The sequence below is a fragment of the Budorcas taxicolor genome, chromosome 10 (genome assembly GCF_023091745.1).
Source record: "Budorcas taxicolor isolate Tak-1 chromosome 10, Takin1.1, whole genome shotgun sequence".
Classification (NCBI taxonomy): domain Eukaryota; kingdom Metazoa; phylum Chordata; class Mammalia; order Artiodactyla; family Bovidae; genus Budorcas; species Budorcas taxicolor.
The window spans coordinates 84,225,470-84,249,101 of record NC_068919.1 but is presented as its reverse complement, the minus strand read 5'-3'; the positions used below and the strand labels follow the sequence as shown (position 1 = coordinate 84,249,101).

General features: G+C 36.9%; 1 protein-coding gene across 3 annotated transcripts in view; it reads right to left on the bottom strand.

The window, feature by feature from the left end:
• YLPM1 (YLP motif containing 1) overlaps nucleotides 1-23,632 on the bottom strand; it is a 62,385-nt gene that overhangs the window by 9,460 nt on the left and 29,293 nt on the right. The window contains exons 5-18 of one of the 3 annotated variants that reach the window (XM_052646685.1): nucleotides 19,567-21,675; nucleotides 16,881-17,001; nucleotides 13,022-13,442; nucleotides 12,819-12,911; nucleotides 12,399-12,594; nucleotides 11,843-11,961; nucleotides 11,034-11,188; nucleotides 7,966-8,028; nucleotides 7,567-7,686; nucleotides 7,161-7,337; nucleotides 6,991-7,074; nucleotides 6,800-6,883; nucleotides 4,537-4,617; nucleotides 1,293-1,344 (exon numbers count right to left, since the gene is read on the bottom strand). In XM_052646685.1, the coding sequence (XP_052502645.1) occupies nucleotides 1,293-1,344; nucleotides 4,537-4,617; nucleotides 6,800-6,883; nucleotides 6,991-7,074; nucleotides 7,161-7,337; nucleotides 7,567-7,686; nucleotides 7,966-8,028; nucleotides 11,034-11,188; nucleotides 11,843-11,961; nucleotides 12,399-12,594; nucleotides 12,819-12,911; nucleotides 13,022-13,442; nucleotides 16,881-17,001; nucleotides 19,567-21,675 (3,875 nt within the window). The remainder of the gene's footprint in view (nucleotides 1-1,292; nucleotides 1,345-4,536; nucleotides 4,618-6,799; nucleotides 6,884-6,990; nucleotides 7,075-7,160; nucleotides 7,338-7,566; nucleotides 7,687-7,965; nucleotides 8,029-11,033; nucleotides 11,189-11,842; nucleotides 11,962-12,398; nucleotides 12,595-12,818; nucleotides 12,912-13,021; nucleotides 13,443-16,880; nucleotides 17,002-19,566; nucleotides 21,676-23,632) is intronic. The other 2 variants (XR_008199994.1, XM_052646686.1) reach the window with 2 other exon arrangements.

Below are 23,632 nucleotides of genomic sequence, written 5' to 3'. Positions count from 1 at the left end.
TTTGTTGTTATCATTTTCCTACATACTTAATTGCATTTAGGCACTTTTGAATGCTTTAAAAGTTCAGGGAAGGAGATAGTTGGTTATTATTAAAATGGATTTCCCACAGAGGAAGGACGAATGGAAGAATATGTCAATAACCACATAAATTTTTCACATGCCGTACACTAGAAAAAAATTCTAGACTGCAACAAAGCATCTATCCCAACAGTATGGTAATACTACTGTTTACAGAATTATCTTTTAACATTAGATCTGGTCAACATCAATGGCTCACATGATCAACTGGGCACAATAAAAGGCACAGTCTATGCAACTGTGTGTAAAGTGCACCCCTCTGACGTCAGAATCACAGATAGTATATACCAAACAGTGAAGCAGCTAAATTATTCAAATTTGTTCTATAAATTTAAGGTATGTTTCTATGGTTACTTCAGCTCTGGGGGTTACAGCATAATTACAGAAGAGAAATGCAGAGACCAACAGTCATACTTCATACAGTAGCATGGTCCATCTTTTAAAAAAATCTTATATCACCAGCTTAAATTATTTACTAATACATCTTAATCAACATATTAAATGGTTCTCTTTAGGTGAGATTAAAAAAAAATTCTGTAATATTACCATGAAATACTGGTGGAAAATCCATTGGATATATGTGATTTTCTACTTCACAAAGAACCCCACGTTAAGCAACTCGAATATTTTATTTAGACAATAATTTTCACCAATTTACCTTGTAACCTGCACTAAAGACCAGCTGGAGGAAAATTTAAATAGAAACTTACAAGCCAGGCTCCTCAAAAACCTAAATTATGTATCTACCTCCCCCACTTACAAATTTTTATTATACAAAGAAAATAACTGCTTTTTAATTAATTTTTAAACTTCAATGTTCATTATTTTTACTATCACTATTATCCAAAATATTCATAATCAACTTCAATTTTGAACTGCAGTTAAATATTCTTTCATAAAGGTAGAAATCTCATCTACACCAACATTTCTGATTAATATAAATGAATCGATTTTAGAAGTGACATTTCTGATTAATATAAATAAATGGATTTTAGAAGTGACAATATTTTATTACTAAATTTATCACATATTTGCATTTACTGTCACAATATATAAAATGAAAGTCAGCAAAACAGACTGAGGATGTAGTAAGGTAGGCCTAAAATCTTTGTTTAAGCAGAGATTTGGGGGAATTTGTTCTTCTTACAGCAGAAAGATCTATGACCATTACCATCAGGTATCACATATAAAAACAGGAAAAAGGAAATACCCACCTAGCTTTGCCTCAGATGTGTCCATCTCCCATTTGCTTTTCGGAATGTAACCCTAAATCGTACACAGAGAGAAGCTCGAAGGGTTAGAAAGAGACACATACATGCATATCACTTTTGAATTGGAAAAGCATTACAACTGGGAATGGATTCACTTTCCACTATTTATAAATATATCCTTAGGAAAAACAGTCTCATTATCTCTGAAGAAACTGAATTACCAAATTCACGAACTTCACTACCCAGATTTTAGGACAGGCACTTTAGAATAGTATCATGGAGGCGCTCTGAGGCAACTACAGTTCAGGACACACAACAGTAGTCTGAAAAACAGCTGATAGCAAATACAGTAAGAATGTATGGTAGTTACTATGCTAAATAATATCATTCAGAGTAGCAGAGAACTTATCATACTAGCCAAGTTATTTCTAAATACAATTGCTATTATCAAGTGATAGTAGCCATGAGGTCCAAGGAGTATTCTTCAAGACAGTTACTTTGTATTCCAGTGTAATTTTAGATACTCAGAAGAAAGGAGGAAACTGGGTATCACTGAACACAATTATTAAGTTCAATCTCATTTTAAAATGATTCAATCCATTTACCAGTTAGATCTTACAAAGACTAATTTTACTGAATCTATTTCAGAGTATTACTTTTTCATCAACTGGAAGCTAGATTATTATTTCTGATTTTTTTTTTAAAATTACACGTTTTCTATTATATAAAAAACCAGAAATCTCCACAGGCAATTTATGTCTTATTTAGTAAAATAACTGAGTGGTTTATTTCTAAGTCCTATAAAGATTTGCAAATTTCCCAATGTACCTATTTAACTATGCAGTAAAACCTTTCCGTTTATTTGCCTAGCAAATGTATGCCTTTTCCATATAATTCACTGATTTATAATTAATTTCCATATAATTCACTGAAGTAAAATAGGTTTCACTTCATTTGGACTGTGTTCTTCTCTATTAGATCTTTACATACAGAACTTTAATATTAGGACTTATTATATAGGACAGATTCATCAAAGGTGTCAGCATCCTCTTGTAAGAATTAATGTATCTTTCTACTGTTGGGAATGCTGAAGTTCACAGAATAGACTGACACACAGGTAAAGTTGGAAAGTATGTTGAACAGTTCATGACAACAGCTTCTGTGTAAGAGTTTCCTAGAGCATCATCAATCTTCCAGGAAATCCAACAGGTTTCATACATTCGTAGTCTTTAAGCCAAACTAATAATTCAACTTCAACTAATTAGCTAGTAGTTCAGATTATAAATTATATTATCTTTTCCAAATACATTTTCAATAACAAATGAAGACAAAGGTTGAAGTGATGGTGCTAAAAGTTTGGTACTGATGGAATCTGTACTGTTATATCTCAAAAATCATCTAAAAACCTTAAGTGTCACTAGAATAATATATTTTAAAATTCTGAGTCATATCTACAAGGTCCACTGAGGCATTAAAGAAGACAAAATATCATACCAATGATCCCCCCAAAGGAGTCTCTTGACCAAGAAAAGTATGGATTTCACACAGCTATAGTAATCAGTACAGAGCAGAAAACATAAAGTTGAGTGAAGATTCCATTAAAATGGTCTGAATGACAGGAGACTTGCTCTTAACCCTTTTATTAAAATTTCCCAAGAATCTTTTACTCCTGGAATAGAACCCAACAATAGGAGATCTGGATTCTGCATTTTGAAAAAAGGTTAAGAGAAGTTTTATTACATAAAGGTTAAGTAAAATGAGTATGTTAAGCTCTCCCTGCTGGAACTACCCTTTTCTTCCTTAAAACTTAAAATCATCTTCTCACTCTATGGAACATTAGGTTACTTGGAAATAAAAGAGATAGTTCAGCAGGGTAGAGTTCTAAAGTTTCAATGCCATGTTTCTGGTGAAAAAATATTGTATTACAGTGTGTTTCACTTTAAAAAATAATAGTACATTCAATTAAAAGTTCCAAGTTTTGACCTACACCTAAGTAAGTCAGATGTTATGAACCATATCCTGAACTGAAATCTCTACAAAGGAAGACAGAGTTTCAGAGAGCTGACATTATAGGTTTCTCATATGATGGTTTTCTAGTATGCATGCTGCAAGTAACTAAACTTGTCATTAGCCATATTCCAGGACAGCGTGGACCTTTAAGTGAATTTCCTACCTACACCTTAGATCATGTATGTTAAAATACAATCTAATTAAATAAAAAGACTTTGTTTAAAGGAAAAAAAAAACATACTGAGACTCAAATGCCATTAACTTTAAAGCTTATTTTTTAATCCACATACGAAATCTAGGAATGTAGAGGTTGACACCATCTCTATGCAAACACACAGTTTCTATCCAGAGTCCTCTATAACACACATGGGGCGATGAAACCACTTCTTAGCATGTATTCTCTAGGGGGAGGAATCAGGGTTCTCACTTTGTACATTTTCAGAAGAATATGAAAAGCAACTTTAGCAAGGGCTGAAGTATTAAATAAAACAAATAATATTTCGAATTAAAAAAGCAACACTATTTCAAGGCATTGCTAATCTCTGTACCGCATTAGCAAACACTGAAAATAACATAAGTCTGGAAGTCACATACTCTTGAATGACAGGGTAAGGCAGACATCACAACAGAGGTGTGATCAAAAGCATTTACAGTAGGTACACGGGAACTCTGAATTCACACTTACGTAAGCCTTTAATTAGCCTAAGCGAAATGCATTGCCTACACAGTCAAATCATTTTCACCATCACTTAATAGGATAAAATGCAGAAGAACAAATCCGGGAGTCAGTGGCAACCCTCTGCCTCCTCATTCAATAAGTTCTTCTGCCTCAGTTTATAGAAACTCAGTTATGAGCTCTTATAGCAAAGAAGAGACAATTATGCATAAGTTAGATAGGTTGTACCATGTATTTGCTGGAATGTAAAAATGCTCTTTCATATGTAACTGATTTTCTTAAAAAGTATATTCCCCTAGAGCCACCCACAAATAGTTGAGTGAATACAAGGGTACGTTTCTTAGCATTCTTAAAATTTTCTTGTTAACACAGTAGAGGGTTCTCTTCCTTTGGTTGGGGTAAAAATAAAAAGTATCCAAAAGTCTCCGTGAAGATGATTCTGGAAACTTTTACCATTAACGTGTATACCAACAATAGTAATCTGACCACAGAGATGAATTTAAACCCTTAAGAATTTTAATAAAGAGACACTTTGTTCAAAGTGGTTGTTCTGTCTCCTACCAGTTCGCTTTCCTCTTCCTCTGCATCTTTCTTTTCATCCTTCTGTTCTTCAATATTTGCATCAAAATCTTCCATCTCCACCTACACCACCACAATAATCACACATAAAATAGGCTGAGTTAACATTCAGGAAAATGTTGAGTCCCTCACTGAGATCTGAAATCAGCACAGTTGCCCAGAGCAAGATGCACAGACTCGCTGTTACATACTAAGAAATTTCTAATACCCTAAACTTTGAAACAGAACTGACAGACAAGATGATATTCCTGCCTTTCATTTTCCTGGGGTATCTATCTGTATAATTCCTTGTGAAGTTGAATATAATGATCTAAGTTGATGGTTATCTGTTTTGAATGGCTATAGATTACTAGGATTTCTTTTGAAAACTTTTAGCAAGTATTTTTTAAATCACATAAAACATGTATAATTCAAATCTCAAAATGTAAGAAAGGGTATAGTAAGAAGTCAGGATGAGAGCTTGGCCCAGAATAGCAGCAATGCAAATAGAGAGTAGACAGACTACAGAAGTATTTATAAGATGAAACTGACAAAATTTATAGACTGTATAGACTGACTACATGGTGAAGGGATAGAGTCAAACAGCGGTATAAAGGGAGTCAAAAATAATGGAGAGTAAAAGAGTCCGGGTTTCAGCAACTAAGTGATTGATGGGTCTTGTTACTAAATAAGAGATTATTAGAAGAGGAACAGGTTTGGATGAATTACACATTGAACAGGTTGAGTTTGAGGTATTTTAAGGTTAATAGTAATACATATCTTTTGGTACAAAATTGGAAAATAATAGCAGAATTGTAAAACTCACCCACAACCTCTCCACTCAGATATAATTACTGTTAACATATTGATAAAATTTATTCCAAGCTTTACAATTTAATATTAAGGGCATATAAGAGGCAATTCAAGGTACCAGAAAGACTCTCTACACAGAATGTGCAGACTGAAAGCAGAGCCTGGGATACAGCCCTTAAGAATTCCAACATTTAAAGACTGGGTAGCAAGAGAAGCCAGGAAAGGAGACCTGCATCATGACCTGAGATGCAAGAAGAGAATCAGGAGAGGACAGACTCACAGAAGCTGAGAAAAAACGTCTTCAAGAAGGTGGACACAGTCACGTGTGGCTGCAAATTATGCAACAGGAGAAGTGAGAATTGTTCCTTGTCATGGAACTCTCTGGTGAGAGTCTCTAGACAATGGCTGGGACAGAAGCCAGAAGGAAATGGGTTGACGAGTGGCAAAGGAGGCAAAAACACATAAAAATACAGTGGAAACACTGAGTATCAATAACTCTCAATCACAGGAAGAAGTCAAATAAAGCAGAGGTATATAATTGATTAAAAGAGAAAGATCGCGCCTTTTCCATGACAAAGATTTATTTCTCCCAAACAAATAATTGATTTAGATAAGAATTACCAATCTATGAGAATCTGTCAGGGAACAGGATATTAACAGTTTCAAAGTATCTCCCTACAGATCACTTATTACAAAGAGAAAAATGTAGAAAACTTTGAGGATATCACCAAAACCAAATGATCAACATTTTAATCAATAATAATAAAATAAGTTGACATCATATGACTCCTGATATGATGCACTAAGAACACGTCACTTATGCAGCATTCCTGCTAACATTTAACCTAAAGCTAATCATGACAACCCACAATGATGGGAGCTAACAAAACAGTTAACTGACCAATATGCTTCAAGATTTCTTTGTCTTTCATGACAGTGACATAGCTGAGAAACCATTTTTTCTATTAAAGGACTGGATCCTGGATTTTAAGAAACTGCTATAAAGCACATTACAGAAACAACTGGTGAAATATGAATATGGACTGTACATGAAAGAATTTAGGAAATTTATATTACCTAATATGGGATTTTATCAAATGTTAAATTTCTTGAATTTGGTAACTGAGATTTCTACTTCTGTAAGAGAATGCCCTTGCTCTTGGGAGGTATCTTCTGAAATACTTAGGGGATAAAGGGTTTATGAGGTCTGCATTTTTATTCTCAAATGGTTTCATAGTAATAGGAGTAGTACTAACAGTAACAAGAAGAAGAAACAAGAAATCTAATAGAGAAAAATGTGACAAAATATTAACAATCAGTGAATCTCAATGAAAGTCATGCAGGTGTTCTTATACTAATCATGCAGCTTTTCTGTAATTTAAAATTTTTTCAAAGTAAAAATGGTGGAGAAAAAGGTGGCTTCTGCACTGCTTTCAAGCCAAAGGACACTCACCTCTTCAATAGCGGCATCTTGCAACAAAGAACGAATGTCCAGACGCATCATATGACGAGGTGCAGCTTCCCAGTGATCAGCCATCTAATTGAGAGATTCAGGAGCTCAAGTTATCTCTGGAAGCTACTCAAGGAAAGACCAGGAGACCATGCTATGCCCTCTATGTTTTCTTAAAAAATAATAATAATCACCTTATTTATTTCTTTAAGCTTTCGTCCATGAATATTCCTCTTGCCACAAGTCTGGTTATCTGCACTCATTTCAGCCAAATACACCTAAGAAGAAACGAATATTGATTAAGCAAACAAATGCAAGACTTACATGATAACACAAAATACTCTAAAGTTCTTTAAATCTATACCTCAAATCCCTTGGTTTTTGCTGCACTCCAAAACTGGTCGAAATGTCTAACTCTGTCATTGATGGCATCCAGGATGATGAAAGGGAAAAAGCCATCATCCAGAGTCTTTTTGAAAGTTTTGAACATGCTGGTACGGTAGGTTTCCTCCATCTCAGCTTCATATTCATATTCCATTACCTAAGATCCCCACAAAAGAGATACAGAGTTAGCAAAAGCAGGAATCACCTTACATCTCTTCCCTAGTTAGCATTTGGATAAAGATAACTTTCCTTCTTTCTCAGGTGTAGTCTTTTCCTTCACACCTGAGCACTGAAGTTTGTGTTTAAAAAAGTCAATAATTTCTCTCTGAACATGCTTTCAATACTATTTATGAATTAGGATGTAATCTGAGAGGAATATAGCATACCTTCTTTTTCACTTTCTTTCCAGAATCTGGATCTTTTTCTTCTTTTTCTACTTCAGTGATAAAGTAGTCATCCAGGCTTAGAACTCTGGGTGCAGGTCCTCCGAATTCTACCTCCTTATCCTAAGTATCAGATATTCAAGAAAGTTAAAGAGAATTTATGGAATAAATTAATAAATGTGCACAAAGTTTTTTCTTATGGCTAAATACCACACAATCTTCTCGTGGTTTCAAATCAAGCTGGGGCAAAAGTATCTGCCTAAGCAGATCAAAATGAGACAGCACCCACCTGGGCCAACTAGAGTGGATCAAACAGGAAATACCTGTATCAACATCACGTTGCTTGTTAAGAAGGCAAAAGGCTAACAAAAGCAAGTGATGCTTTCACTTTTCCATACTCACTCGAATAAGTTTTGCAACATGTGTCTTTCCACTGCCTGGCAATCCTCTCATTATAACAACAATCTGAAACACAATTAAAGAAAAAAAATCACTTAGTTTTTTTTTTTTCCACAATGAATTGATCTTAGAGTTAACAATGACCTAATATTCTCCAGGAGAGACCATACCATAGGCCATGAAATAAACCTTAACACATTTGAGAGGACAGGAATTATACAAAGCATATCCCTGGCCACAATGGAAAGAAATTTAAAAGTTTGGGAAAATGTAAAAATGAAACACCATACTCTTAAATAACCAATAGATCAAAGAAGAAATAAAAACAAAAATCAGCAAATACTTTGAGATTAATAAAAATGAAGACACAACATAAGAAAATGGAAGAACAAACTAAATGTACTAACAAACGTTTAGTACTAACAAACTAAACGTAAAGCAAGAAGGAAGGAAATAACATTAGAGCAGAGGCTATTAAAATAGAGAACAGAAAATTAAAGAAAAATCAATGGAACCAAAAGGTGGTTCTCTGAAAAGAGCAACAGAACTGACAAACTTTTAGCTAAACTAAGAAAAAAGAGATAGGATTCCAATTACTAGAATCAGAAAAAAAGAGAGGACATGAGTGCCAACCTTACACAAATTTTAAAAGGGTTATAAAGGACTACTATGAAACTGCATACCAACAAACTAGATAACTCAGAAAAAATGGACAAATTCTTTAGAGAGACACAAGCTACTGAAATGGTCTCAAGAAGAATGGATAACCTGAACAAACTTATGACAAGTGAAGAGACATAATTAGTAGTCAAAAAACTGCCAACAAGAAACACCCAGGTTCCTCACTGAATTACAACAAACATTTAAAGAAAAACACCAACTCTTCAAAAACACTTTCAGAAAAAAAAAAGAATAAGAAAGAACAATTCCCAATTTATTTTATGAGGCCAGTATTTCAAACCAGCATATAATCTGATACCAAAACCAGACGAAGACATCACAAGAAAATTTGGTATCTCTTATGAATATGGATATAAAACTTCACAACAAAGTATTACCAAATTGAATCCAGCTACATATAAAAAGAATTAAACAACATGACCAAGTAGGATTTATCCCAGAGATACCATTAATATCTAAAATCTGTTAATGTAATAATACATTATATCAATACAATAAAAAACAAAAAAATCTCAATGCAGAGAAAGCGTTTAACAAAATCCAACATCCTTTCATGATAAGAACATTTACCAAATTAGAAATGAAAGGGAACCTCCTTAACTTGATAAAGGACATCAAACGAAAATGCACAGCTAGCACAGTACTTAATGGTGAAAGACTGAAAGTTTTCTTTCTAAGTTCAGGAATAAAACAAGGATGCCCGCTCTCACCACATCAATTCAACACTGAACAACTAGGCAAGAAAAGAAGAGAGGCATCCAGACTGAAAAGTAAGAAGTAAAACTATCTCCATCTGCAAGATGGTATCATCTCACATACAGGAAAACTTCCAAGGAATCCACTAAAAGTCTATTAGAACCAATAAATGAGTTCAGCAATGTGGAGCAATATACAATCAATATACAAAAACCAACTGTATTTCACTACAGCTGAGCAAGCCAGGAATGGAATTAAGCCATCCATATCTCTTTTTTCTTGATGGCCCTGCTGTGTGGCTTACAGGACCTCATTTCCCCAACCAGGGACTGAACCTGGGCCACAGCAGTCAAAAGCACTGAATCCTAACCACGGGGCACTTGAGCCATCTACATCAATAACAACATTACACATGAATGGATTTAAGCAATCCAATTAAGAAGCAAAAATTATCAGACTGCTAAAAAACATGATCTAAACTATATGCTGTCTAGAAGGAACATGTCTCAGACTGAAAGACACAAATAGATTGAAATTAAAAGGATGGAAAAAGGTATCAGCAACCACAGGAAAGCTGCAGCAACTATACCAACAACAGATGAAACAGACTTTAAAATAGTGACATACATACATACATGGGGTCAAACCTCTGATAGAAATCCCAGTATCAGTTTATTTAAATGGAATCTAATTATTTTGCAATACAGGGAAAATGTAAGAATGTGTATATATACATGGAGGTCACCAGGAAAGTAAGTCTAAACTAATCAAATTCTCCTAATTCTTCCTTTTAAATTCCACATGCCATGAGACCAAATCCTCTTTCCCCTTCTTCAAAGTGCAATTAATTGAGTTCCTCTTATTTTCTATAAATTAACACTTAAAAAAAATGTTTAATTAGGGAATAGTCAACACTTTCTTTTTGCCAAGCAATTAAGCTCTAATTTCTTAGATTCTAAAGGATAGGCAGTTTATGAGAAATGATGATTTGGAGATGGCAAGATGCCCTGAATCTGATATTAATACTATGTCACACATGGAGACAACCTAAATGTTCACTGATGAATGAATGGATAAAAAAGATACACACATACAACACAACACTACTCAGCTATAAAAAAAGAATGAAATAATGCCTAGATGGACCTAGAGATGGACCATCTCTAGGATGGAGCTAGAGATTATTACTAAGTGAAGTAAGTCAGAAATAGAAAGACAAATACCATTATTATATGACTTATGTGTGGAATCGAAAATATGACACAAATGAATTTATCTACAGCACAGAAACAGACACACATACATAGAGAAAAGAACTGTGGTTGCCAAGGTGGGGAATGGGGGAGGACAGACTGAAGTTTGGGATTAGCAGATGCAAACTATTATATATAGACTAGATAACACTAAGGTCCTACCTACTGTATAGCACAGAGGACTATGTTCAATATCCTGTGATTAAACCATAGTGGAAAAGCATATGAAAATATATATCTATACATGTAACTGAATCACTTTGCTATACAGAAGAAATTAACACAACCTTGCATATCAACTATACTCCAATAAAATAAGTTTAAAAAAAAAAAAAAAACTACCATGTCATGGAAAAGTACAGAAATTCTGTTCAGGATACTAAAAAGATCTCTTATCAGCTTCTGATTTGCAATAAAACAAGTCAACCACACAGGACTCACCCTCTCAGGTCTGCTCTCTCGGCCAGGTGGTTTCAAAATATCATCCACATTCTTAGATTCAGGTTTCTTCTCAACCCGTGGAGCTGGAGGTGGCTGGTGGCTTATTGAAGGAGCTGGCAGGGGCATTCGCTCCTCTGGGTAACTTCTTCGTTCTCCTAGAATGCCAGCGGATGAACAAGATTACTATTTATATAGTAATTATTTAACATTTTAATGCTCTCCACTCCTCCTAATATATATATGTTAACATATATGAGGACGAGTCCAGCTTAGGAAAACTTATTCACATAAACAGGTATGAATTTCTAGTTTATTTAAGTCTAATTTATAACACTGAAAAACTAAAAGCAATCTAAGTGTTCAAAAATGAGTCTTATATCTTATTCACTGATGAACTATCATTGAGCCATTAATATAATAGATTTACATATAGAAAAGTGTATACGGTATAGTATCAGTGAGAACAAGCACAATAAAGAAACTGTATGCAGACTTTGTTTACAACTTCATTAATATGTATGTGAAGAGAGAATGCGAGGAAATATATAAAATTGCAATGGCTGTGGTATGGTAGGTAGGTGGTGGGATTATAAATGATTTTATTTCTGTCTTCCAAAATTTCTTTAATAATGTAAAAAAGGCAATTTACATTTTATTTCATATGACTCTTTTTGGTGATGATGTTGCCATCTCTGAGAAATCTGTGAGTGTATTTCACTCTGAAAGTTTGAACCCACAGCTACAATCAAAAGCATCTCCTGTAGTTTTCAATTCTCAGCATCTTTATAGTTAGTAAGGTACTAATCTACCTCCAAACATGGACGGTCCTTCATAGGCTGGTCGGTCAGACTTGCGATCATAGGAAGGCCTATCAAACCCTCCTCTTCTGGATGAGGAATGGTCTTTTTTGTCTCGATATGACTGAGTCCTAGAAAGTTTAACAGGAAGTGCTTTGGTAAATAAAAAACCATTATATCCCCAATTTTCTCTATGGGTAGTTACCATTCATAATCAATATTTATATTTTTATTTTGCTTTTCCATTTAGATCTGCCTTGCATACACACATCCACAGAGCTCACAAATAGCAAAAATTAATTGTCTGCCTATTAACTAAGCAATGATTACAACTCTGTTGACAATACTCTTTCCTTTCTCCATCTCCCATTTAACTCTCTGAAATTCAAGCTTGAAAACTCAAGAATCGAGTCTCCTAAAAATTGGTACTCTTCCTTCTCCAAATTATATACACACATGCATGAGAAAAATACATCATTTACTAAATTTCCCTTAACTACACTGACTTCTGCTGAACTTAAGTGTATGGTAATTTGCACACGCAGCAAAGACAGTTTTCATGGCATACCTATCATCTCTAGGTCGGCGTTCTCTGTCAAATCGATCCCGGTCATAGTCAATAACACCACGATCCCGGTCTCGATCTCTGTGTGTCTCCCGATCCCTTTTGAAATCTCGATGATCTGCCATGACATTGCTTTGACGATCAAAATAAGGCTCACGATCTCTGTCTCTATCATAACGATCTCGTTGGCCTGCATGCTCTGCAAAAACAATTAAAGTTAAGAACTACATCCCTTTTCTCCTGAAATAAAAGCAGAAAAATACAAATCTAAATTTAGAACTAGTATAAATTGCTGCCCTAAATTCAACTTATGAATCCTTTAGCTATATTAAAGGGAGGCCCAGATAATCTTACCAAAAGGAAAATCATATGATAAATAGGTCCGAAAAGGTTTAAAAATACTTATCTCCCTGGGACCTCTACCTGTTTCAAAAGTTGATCTTTCAGGTAGTGGATCTGGACGCAGAGTTATTCTTTCTCCATAGGGTATCTGTTCAACTTTATTAGTGGATATGTCTGGTAAACAAAAAGGATAAAAACACTGTAAGAGTGAAGCTTAAGGAAGCCAAAGTTGAATTGAACAATTCCGCTAGAATCCTAAATACAAGTTTGCCATTTTTACCTACCTCGGCCATGGCCATAATCAACAGTCTGCTGCACTGGTGGTGGTTTGGACATGGGTGGCATACCCATAGGCATTGGGCCAGGAGGAGGGATGGAAGGGTGAACAGGTGGGGGTGGTAACACTGGAGCAGATGGAATTGCTGCAGGTTCAGATTTAAATTCCGAATTCAGTCCCTGCTCATCATTGGTATCCCAGAGGCCATAGAAAGAATCCTCATCCCAGCGTTCTTGTTCCACAGCTGAAGTTTGTGGCTTTATCACTGGAGGAGGAGGTGGTGGCGGAGGAGGAGGGGGTGGTGGTGGCGGTATTGGGATAGGTGGCCTGGTCACAGGAACAGATGATCTTGCTGGTGGAGCAGGAGGTCTTACAATTGAACCTGGTGGCTTACCCATAGGAGGTGGTGGTCTGTAGGACCCTGGAGGCTGGAGAACAGGGTAAATGGCTTAATGAGTGAGCATACCATCATATGTTCACATATCAGTAGAAATCTGGTTCTCACTCCATTGAAGTTATTCAAACTTCAAAACTTTCTGTACTTTAAAATACACCATCACGGAGACAATATATACAAATCTCATATCTGATAAAGGACTTGTATTGAGAATATAAAAATCTTTTAAAAGACAATCAAAAAATATGGCCATAAGATTTGCATACATTTTTCCAAAGAAGATGTATAAATGGCCAATACACCCATGAAAATATGCTTAACATCATTAGTCATTAGAGAAATGCAAATTAAAACCACAATAAAGTAAGATTTCATACCCAATAGAATGGCTATAATTGATAAAACTGGCAATAACAAATGATGGCGAGGATGTAAAGAAACACAAAGACTCTTAGGACTTACAGTTAGAATGTAAAATGGTGCAGCCATTTTGGAAAATGTAGATTAGCTGTTGCCTGGGACCTGGGGTAGGAACGAGGATTAACTGCAGACGAGCACAAGGGATCTTACTGGGGTGATGAAAATGTTATACAACTGGATTATGGTGATGGCTGCACAGCTTAGTAAACTTACTAAATATCACTGAATTACACACTTAAAAATGGACAAATTAGATGTATGTAAATTATACCTCAATTAGGTTGGTTTAAAAAAGGGAAGAAAAAAAAAACTGTCCTCAAAACTATTACCTCCTCCCTCCCTCTGCAATGAACCACTCTCTTTTTTTTCTTCCAGAAAATTTAGGGTGGTAGTCAGTTTGAATTGGCTGACCTCAAACCTACTAAATTTCTGTGAGAGAGGTTCTGGCATTGGTTTAAAACAAACAAAACAAAACCTCCATGTGTAATTCTCACGTTCACCACTTCATTTAAGAATCTCTGCTATAAACTCTCTCTCCACTCTAGTGACCTATCTCCTCCACAAAAATGGTGAACTTCCAGTGAGAGAAACAAATTCTAGCTGGCTCCCTCACTTCTATCCAGTTCATCTGGTTGACAACAGCTGTCTGTAGCAACACACGACATCAGTGACGGGAGACGACAAAACAAAGAAACCAAATGGACATTGAGTATTCTCTCTGACAAGCACCGGATGTCAACTGAAATGTGTATTATGGAACCAGTAGAATCTCTGGGCAGATAGGTCCTATCTACTTAATACTGAAACCCAACTGTCAAATTTTATTTTAATCTTTGCAAGTAATCTCTGACTTGAATACTCTTTATCCATTTATTTCTGTGTTTCTGCCTTGTTTGTTCTATTGACAAACACACTGATGGTTACTTCAGGCCTTGAAAGTGAAAGTGAAAGTGAAGTCACTCAGTCGTGTCCGACTCTTTGCGACCCGTGGACTGTAGCCCACCAAGCTCCTCCGTCCATGGGATTCTCCAGGCAAGAATACTGGAGTGGGTTGCCATTCCGTTCTCCAGGGGATCTTCCCGACCCAGGGATCAAACCCAGTATCTCATATTGCAGGCAGACGCTTTAACCTCTGCACCACCAGGGAGTCAATAATGCACATTACTTACATATTTACTCATACACAGGCTGGGCTTTAAAAACAAACTTTCTGAGTAGCAAAATTACATTTTGGCTAATATGTTAGGAATATTATTTAACAAGAGGCCAATACAGGCTAGAGTTAAAAACAAATGACTACTACCTAAAGATAAATTTTAGATTATGGCACTTTAAACTGTGTTAGAAAATGTCTTTGTATGACAAAGCTACTGTATCTGGAGCACAGCCGTCCAGATGTGTTGTGCATATCTTAGGAACTCTTTGGACTATAAGTAAAAAGTGTATTCTTTATAGTACCCGGTGATAGCAACACATTTGTGAAAAGCAAAACACCCCTACAGTATTTACATTAGAAAGGATTAATAGCTATATCATAAATTCATAAGAAAAACCTGAAGAGTCAAATAGATTAAAAAAATAGGAATTTTTTTTTACAAGAAATGTAATTAACAAATACTGGAAAATATTCATGTTCACTAATTATCAAAACTACCAAACATATTGTAACATTTTATTAAACTATTCAATCTACCAAAAACATTAAGTATCTGATGTTTGCAAGGCTACAACATAGCTTTAGAGAGCTGTTGGCTACATTACAGGAATCATTAAAAATGTCCTTGTTCTTTAGTCATTAAAAGGATCCACTTTAGGAATTTAAAAGTAGTTTTAAGAAGATACCTAAAATAAGAATTTGAAGCATAACGCATGGTGGTTTGTAGAAAAAAAGAATGCAGATGTGAGCTTATATATGGAATGGGCAAATAACAAGGCACTACTGCACAGCACAGTCAATATCCTGAGACAAACCGCAACACATTTTAAAATGCATGCATGTATGTGTATACATATATATACACATACATACATACATATATATATGAATCACTTTGCTATACAGCAGAAATTAACACAACATTGTAAACCAACTCTACTTCAATAAAAAAATACTGAAACTATTATGAATTTGATACAAACACATTCATTAACATTGCATTAATAAAAGTAAAAGATTAGAAACAAAGGTCTAACAGAAACAGAATAGTTTTAATAAACTGTTATGCATCAAAAATATAAAGCATGTAGCAAAACATTAAAATGTTTATGATTTATCAAGTAAATAAAGCAGAAATGTGGATTTATAATCTAGAGCTTCTACTGTTTGCTAAGAAATACAAAGATAAAAGACATAGTTCCTATCCTTATGAAGAACAGGCAAAATAAGATAGAAGGCAAGACACAAGAAAACAGACAATCAAAATACAGGACGATAAGGGGAAGTGGCAGCCCACTCCAGTGTTCTTGCCTGGAGAATCCCAGGGACAGGGGAGCCTGGTGGGCTGCCATCTATGGGGTCACACAGTCGGACACGACTGAAGCCACTTAGCAGCAGCAAGGGTTCTGGCAGAGAACTTAATCACGTGACTCTTTAGCATAACTTCACTGCCTGAAGTGGGGCATGATGTTCTATCCCTTTCCTTAGCTAAGGACTAGGAGTCTGAACAGGTAGGGAGACTAGGAAGCTCACATGAGCAGGGCTTGCAGGGAATCCTTGCATTGTCCAGATGAAGAACAGGACTATCTGAACAAAAAGGATTACCAAGAAAATTTTACAATTTTATGAACACAGAGCCATATACACAGTTCTGATGTGCTTGGTGTACTTAAACTGTAAGGGGAAAAGTGTTTCTGTCATGCTTCCGACCATACTCCTAAGATTCTCAAAGGTCCATTACCATTAGTGTTTTTCACTTTTCCAAAATTTTCATTTTTTACACAGGAAAATTATACTTATTATAAAACAACAACAACAACAACAAATCAAACGACATACAAACATACAAAGTAAGAACCATTTCATTTTTCTGAGTATATTATTTTCCCATACCGGATACAATCCAGGTCTTGAAGGTGTATTCTGTAATCTTGAATCCTGGGGTGGCAGATGGTCAGGCATTTGAGGCTCAGACCCATAGTCTTTCATCTTTTGAAGCTGTTCTTTCTGTTCTCTGTAAACAAATAAAATTGCCATTGTATTTAAGGCATGTGTTCTCTGTTCCTAAGTAACTATAATTAATATCGAAAAATAAAAAAGGAAACTAAAAACCTTGTTTAAACTCTCTAGAGTACTCATAAAACATCTCCAGGGTAATACCTTTTTGTCTTTACGAGCTAATTTATCAGACATCTACAACCTAAGTTGTAGTTATAAGTTACTGAAGATCTAGAAGGGATCAATTCTAGAACCTGCCTCTTTAGTCTGTTTTAGTATCTCACCTACTTGTCATGTTTTTCATTCATCCAACCAAAATCTCTTGCTGATTTTTTTTTGTTCCATAGTCTTTAGATAAGCGGTTGAAAAATGGTGGCACATGGGCCAAATGTATTTGGATATATATGAACACACAAAAAGGCTTTTTACAATTTGGCTTTCATTAACAGTTTTTAAAAATCTGTGCTAGTTGACACTATTTACAAAGCAAAAAAATACATACTTTTCAATAAAAATTCAAACTTGCAATTTGGAAACACTGGGCCTACACTCCCACATGCCAGCAATCAGCTCAGGGGAGTGGTGGCTGCCAGACTTAGATGAAGCGCTTTGCCACAATCCTCACACTCAAGTTATACTGGCCCACTTTCACTCATTTTAGTTACCTTTCTGGTTCTTGTGGGCATTTTAGTTGAAGGCCCCTCTTGTATACGGTGAGAACAACGGTTAGCCTATACCTTTAAAAACACCACTTCATGTTCCTAAAGAGTAATTATGTACCTCTTCAAGATTCTCTTTAAATGGCTGGTCAAATTCCTTTCACTTTGTCTTACATTCACAATCAACATATAACAACATCTACCACAACCTCTTCAGACCTTTTACAATTTTCTTCCTACCATTCTGCAAAGTGTAATGACCCAAGTGAACACAAAGGGTCAAGTGTAAGAAAAAGATTACTTTCTGCCTCATGTAACTCATATTATGACTTTCCTGACACAATATGGCTGACTTGTATTCAACTGTGACCATTATTACCCATCACTTCAGATATTTTGTTTAATTATGTGGCCTAGAAAGAGCTTTTTAAAAGGAATGATGAAGTAACTTTTATCCAGCATTTCTATACAAAGCAATAATGGATGAAACGGAAATTTCAAAAAGGAAAGAAACCTTGATAGCTGAGTAACATCAATCTGCTTAGTGTTCTCCATAAACAAAAAGACTTTAGAGTTGGACAGACTTCAAATTCTAGGTTTACCAATTCTAGTAGCCAAGTGGTACTCTCTTGAGTCTTAGTGAAGCGAGAATACTACTAATCTTTGCAGTCCTTTGAGATAAGGATTTGAAATAGGAGGATTGAGACGATAACATAGTAAATTATCAGCACAGTGCCAGCACACAGTAGGTGTTAAAGGTATCCATAATTTAAAAGTGAAAATAGTAGTAGCTAAGTGTTCCATAACATGCTTTCTACATCTTCATGAGCAATCTGGAAAAGTCAAATCCCTTAAAGCACATCTTCTGTAGACCACAGAAAACACAGAAATTTGTTGTGTTGCCTGAGGCATCTGATCTTTCATTTTATATGTATTTTTCCTCATCATACTTTCCCAGTTATAAAGCTTCAGCTATAATTTTAATTGTCATAATCCACAAATATAGACCAGAATTGAAAAATGAAAGAAACAATATACTGGAATATACAAAAAACTAACCATTAATTTATTTTTGCAAAAATTTGCTAATTCCTAAGAAATTATTCAAAAAGTAATTTCTCATTGTAATCTGTGACTCCTAAATTCTTCTCTCAAGATATAGTTGGTATAAGGATTACATGAATCAATACATACAAAGCACTTAGTACAGTCCCTGGTATATAGCAAATGTGCAATAAATGTTAACCTTTATTATTACTGCTACTGATGGGAAGTGTTATGTAGGTACCTATATATAGGTGATTATAAATCAAGAAATCTAAATTCTATTCTCCATTTCACAAAGAATAAATCTGATTATACAGAAACAAGTAACAACCTCAAGCAGAGATAGCTGCTTCTGGTTATAATGAAAGATAAAACATTTCCAAAAGAAAGAATCAATGGTTAGACAAATCTGAGGCTGCTTCCAGGTAAACCATTCTTAGCTTCAAAAGAGAAAAATATAAATCCTTCCACCACTTTCCAAAGTTATACCAAAGATTAGTGAATATGAAGTCTATCAGATCTAGTAACAAAGAGGGGGGAATAAAGGATTTTACATATGAGCTCTGTGAAACCCAGAGTACTAGAAAGTTGAAGTCTGAACTTGACATAATCACAGGTATGACATGTCAGCAACATATCTATAAAAGTCAAGAATGGCTATCAAATTTTCATTTTTCAGGACATAAGTTTATAATTAACACAGTTCCTAAATAGCCATCCTACCCTAAAACAGCACTCAATGACTAGAAATTAAAATTATGTGGTAAGAACTTCAAGTAAAATGATTCCATTTAAATATATCACATCATTGTTTTAAAAAGAGAAGTATGCATGTGGCTTGTTCTAGAAGAAATGATCTTAAGTAGTCAACTTACCGAAGCATTTTCAGCTCTTGTGCAGCTTTCAGAATGATTTCATGCTGCCTCTGACTGAGAACCATTACCCCTCCAAGGCCTTGGTCAGAGTCTAAGTTTGCATCCGACCCCATCATTTCAGAAGAATGATGTGAGGGCATATGTTCCGCCATGGGGGAATGTCTATCCACATCAGATGGGTACCATCTGTCTGACAATCGTTCTCTTTCCCAGTCCATTCTGTCAGGAATATAATCTCGCTTTTCCCGCCAGGTATCGCCTCTTTCTGGATACTCTCGGATCCTCAACTCACCCCTATCACGGAAATCTCGGTCATACCCATGGTCTCGGTTTCTTTCTTCTCTCCATCTATCATCCCGGTATCTATCCATAGGTGGGAGAGGCGGGAGGGGTGGTAAAGGTGGAAGAGACGGAATATCTCGTTCACGAAACTGCGACTCTTGTTCATCCAGCGGTCTCCCATAATCTCTGTCCCACTCATTATCCAAATTTCTATCAAACATATCCATGGGTCTTCCGATGCGGTCCACATCCCTGTCCATGTCCCTGTCCATTTCCCTGTTGTAGTCCTCGTCCATATCCTGATCTCTCTCCCACTCATCCCACCACGGGCCTCGTCTATCTCCATCATGAGATCGAATTGGGGCTGAAAACCTGTCCTCTCTGTTATACGAATCTAGAGTATCATCTTGATAGTCATGTTCACATTCTCGCCAGTATCTCTCTCTATCCCAATCATCAAGTCTTTCTCGTTCCATTGGAGCACTTCTACCATCTAATGGGAACTCTTCGTGCCCTCTCTCTTCTCCATGGTTCCAAGGAGCCCTAGGAGGCTCATCTCGGTGATACGGATACATTTTTTCCCCACCGTCTCCTGGTTCTGGTCTAAATGGACCTCTGTCACGACCAAAGTCTGGTCTTCCCAGTCCCCTCTCCCGACCACCAGGCCCTCGAGGCAGTCCCCTCTCCCTGCTCCCAGCTCTCCGGGGTGGCACTCTCTCTCTACTCCCAGGTCTTCGAGGGGGTCCTCTCTCCTGACTGCCAGCCCTCCGGGGTGGTCCCCTTTCTCGGCTGCCAGCTCTGCCTCTGTCCTGGCTGCCTTGCAGACCACCTGGCACTTTCTCCCGACTGCTTCCTGGCCTCACCAGCCCTCTGTCCCGGCTGCCTTCTCCTCTGCTCATCTTCTCTCGACTGTCTTCTCTTCTACCCATCATTTTATCACGAAAATCTTCTTGCTTGACCAACCCTGGGCCGTGGCTGATTGCCTGGCCTCGATCTCTACTGACTAGTCCTTTATCCCGTGTGTCTTCCATTCTGCTTTGCCCAGGACCTCTGTAAGATGAGCTGCTGCCTTGATTGCCTTCTAACCTACTGTCTCTGTTATCTGGCCGAGGTAGCCCTTTATCTTGGTTGTTTTCTGAATGGGGCAGACCAATACCCAAAGGTTTAAAATCATTATCTGCAGTTAGTGATGATGATGTTGCTACTGCTGTTCCTCCCTCCATCCCCCCTGTTTTTGAGGGAAAAGTAGATTGAGAAGGTATAGCTTTATTTGCAAGGGGTACAGGCTGAGTAACAGCTTGGGCTTTGTCCATTTGAGTCTCCATACTTTGAGAATCCTGGTCCCAATCAGAAGGCTCTATGGGCCCTTCCGAGACTTCGCTTTTAGGTGGCTCTTGCTGAGAGTCGCTTAGATTCTCATTTGACTGAGCCGCCTTGGCATCCTTTACATCTGCAGCAATGGGAAATGTAGCTGATTGCATTTTAAAATTCTTCTGCTGGTTACTACTGGTGTCTGCTAATGGTTCTTTGTTTCCTGGTTCTGCTTGTGACTTAGGTTGCTGCTGATGTTGCTGTCCAAAAGTTGGTTTGGGGCCTTTCCACTGTGGTCCACTCTGTCGAGGGCTGAGGGATGTATTGGGGGTAATATAGAACTGAGATGCTGGCCCCCGGGGAATCATTCCCCATTTGCTTTTAGTGCCCTCTGCTGGGTGACCTTCATATCTGGGTCTTGGCCCATCGGGGCGATTTCCTTCAAAACGAGGCCCTTTAGGTCTCGGTCCTTCACACCTTGACCCTAAATCCTCAAATCTTCGAGGACCATCAAATCTACAAGTAAAACAAAAGATATTACTCAAGACAGTAAAGCAGAAAAAAAATTTTTTCCATGTAAAAATATTTAAGGCAATCTTGCCTTAGAATTTTTTTTACAAAAATGACTGTTAGTCATTAAACAAATCCTGAGATACCAATATCTTAGAACCATTATGTTTAGGTGGCAGAGCTCAGAAGGTCTTAGGACAAATCTCCTGCAGCAAGTCACTGATATACTGAATTGTTAAAAAGCAATGATTAATATTGTGCCTTAATAGACAGAAAAGTCCATTCATTTCAAACAGGGGGGAAAAAAGTCCCATAGCTAATTCTAAGAGTACTTTTAGAGTTAAATTATAACTAAAAACTAAAAATGAAACAATTAGCAATGTTAACATAGGATGAGTATAAATATTGTTGGAGCTAATATTATGATCTTGACTAACTGACAAAAGTTTAAAAAACAGCAGCCAGCTGTGTCTTAAGAGCATGCCCCAACATTTAAAAATCTGGACCAAGATATTCTGCTATGGACCCACTTGTACATTGGATAAATATTTAGCATATATCCTCTGTTAAGTACTATGCTAAATCCAAGAGATACAAGAATAAAATGTGTTCTTTGCCCTCAAAGGGCTTACAACAGAAGACAAAGAATCTAAGTGTAAATAACTGCCACAAGATGCAATGACCAACATCTACCTGCATATAATAAGGACAACAGAGGAGAGAATGGTCAATTCTATGAGAGTGAAGGTGGTGCTGTCCAATAAAGGCTTTCTGTAACAGAAGATGCTTTAGTTAACTCTTTAGAAACAAATTCTCAGAGACCAGGTTAACAGAGAATACTGGAGATGATGCAAGTGGGTGGCAAGGACATCTCAGGCTAAGGAAGTGTTATGAGGAAAAGGAGAGAAACACATACCAGTTTGGAAGTGCAGTTTGGCATGGCTGAAGCAAAGAGGAAACAAAGTCTAGGACGGCCGGGAAAGGAGTGGAATAGCAGCACAATGAGAGGTAAGGTAAAGGGGCAGGCAAGGGCCGACTCCCAGAAGACTCTGTATACCTCGGCGCCACGGACTACTGGTACTCCTCCAGTACGCATTTCCATTTTCCTACTGTAACTGAACCTCTCCATTTTCAGCAAGACATAAGGATAGCCAGACTAAAGACTCTCTTTCCCAAACTCTCTTGCAGAGAGAACTTGCAGCCATGTCTGGCCAATGAGCTGAGAGTGAAAATGATTTATGCATCCTTCTGGGTGGTAAACTTAAAGGGAAGAACACATTCTTCTCTTCATATTCTCTTTTTCGTGCTGGCTCTGATACGGTGGTGGGGCATCCTGAACCATGTAGATATGGACCACATAACAAGAGATGGTAAAGTAACAAATGAGAAGGAATCTGGATTCTTGACACTGCAGAGTCACCACATAAGTCCTAAAAGAGAACAAACCTCCAACTTGTTAAAGCCGTGTGACTTTGGATCTCTGTTATAACAGATGAATCAATTCAGCTGGGTAAGGAGTTAGAGGGCTTCCCAGGTGGCGTGGGTGCTAACGAACCTGCCTGCCAATGCAGGAGACACAAGAGCCGCATGGGAAGATCCCCTGGAGGAGGGCATGGCAATCCACTCCAGTATTCTTGCCAAGGGAGAATTCCTGTGGACTGTAGTGTCCATGGGGTCGCAGAGTCAGACATGATTGAAGTGACTGAGCTTGCACAAAGAGTCAGAAATTACCTTAAGCACTCAGAAACACTAAGTTTTTGAAAGATTATTTTTAAAAGATTGCTCTAGCAGAAAAGTAGCAGAGGGATAAGTGGGAAAAGTTGACAGTACACTGTCTCTACAGTCTAAGTAAGTGAAGGTGAAGTCTGTTCTAAGACGGTGACTGATATGAGGATGAAAAGGAGGAGATAAAAGTGAGAGATGTGAAGGAAGGTAAAGCTGATCAATTTTCTAACAGGTGCGA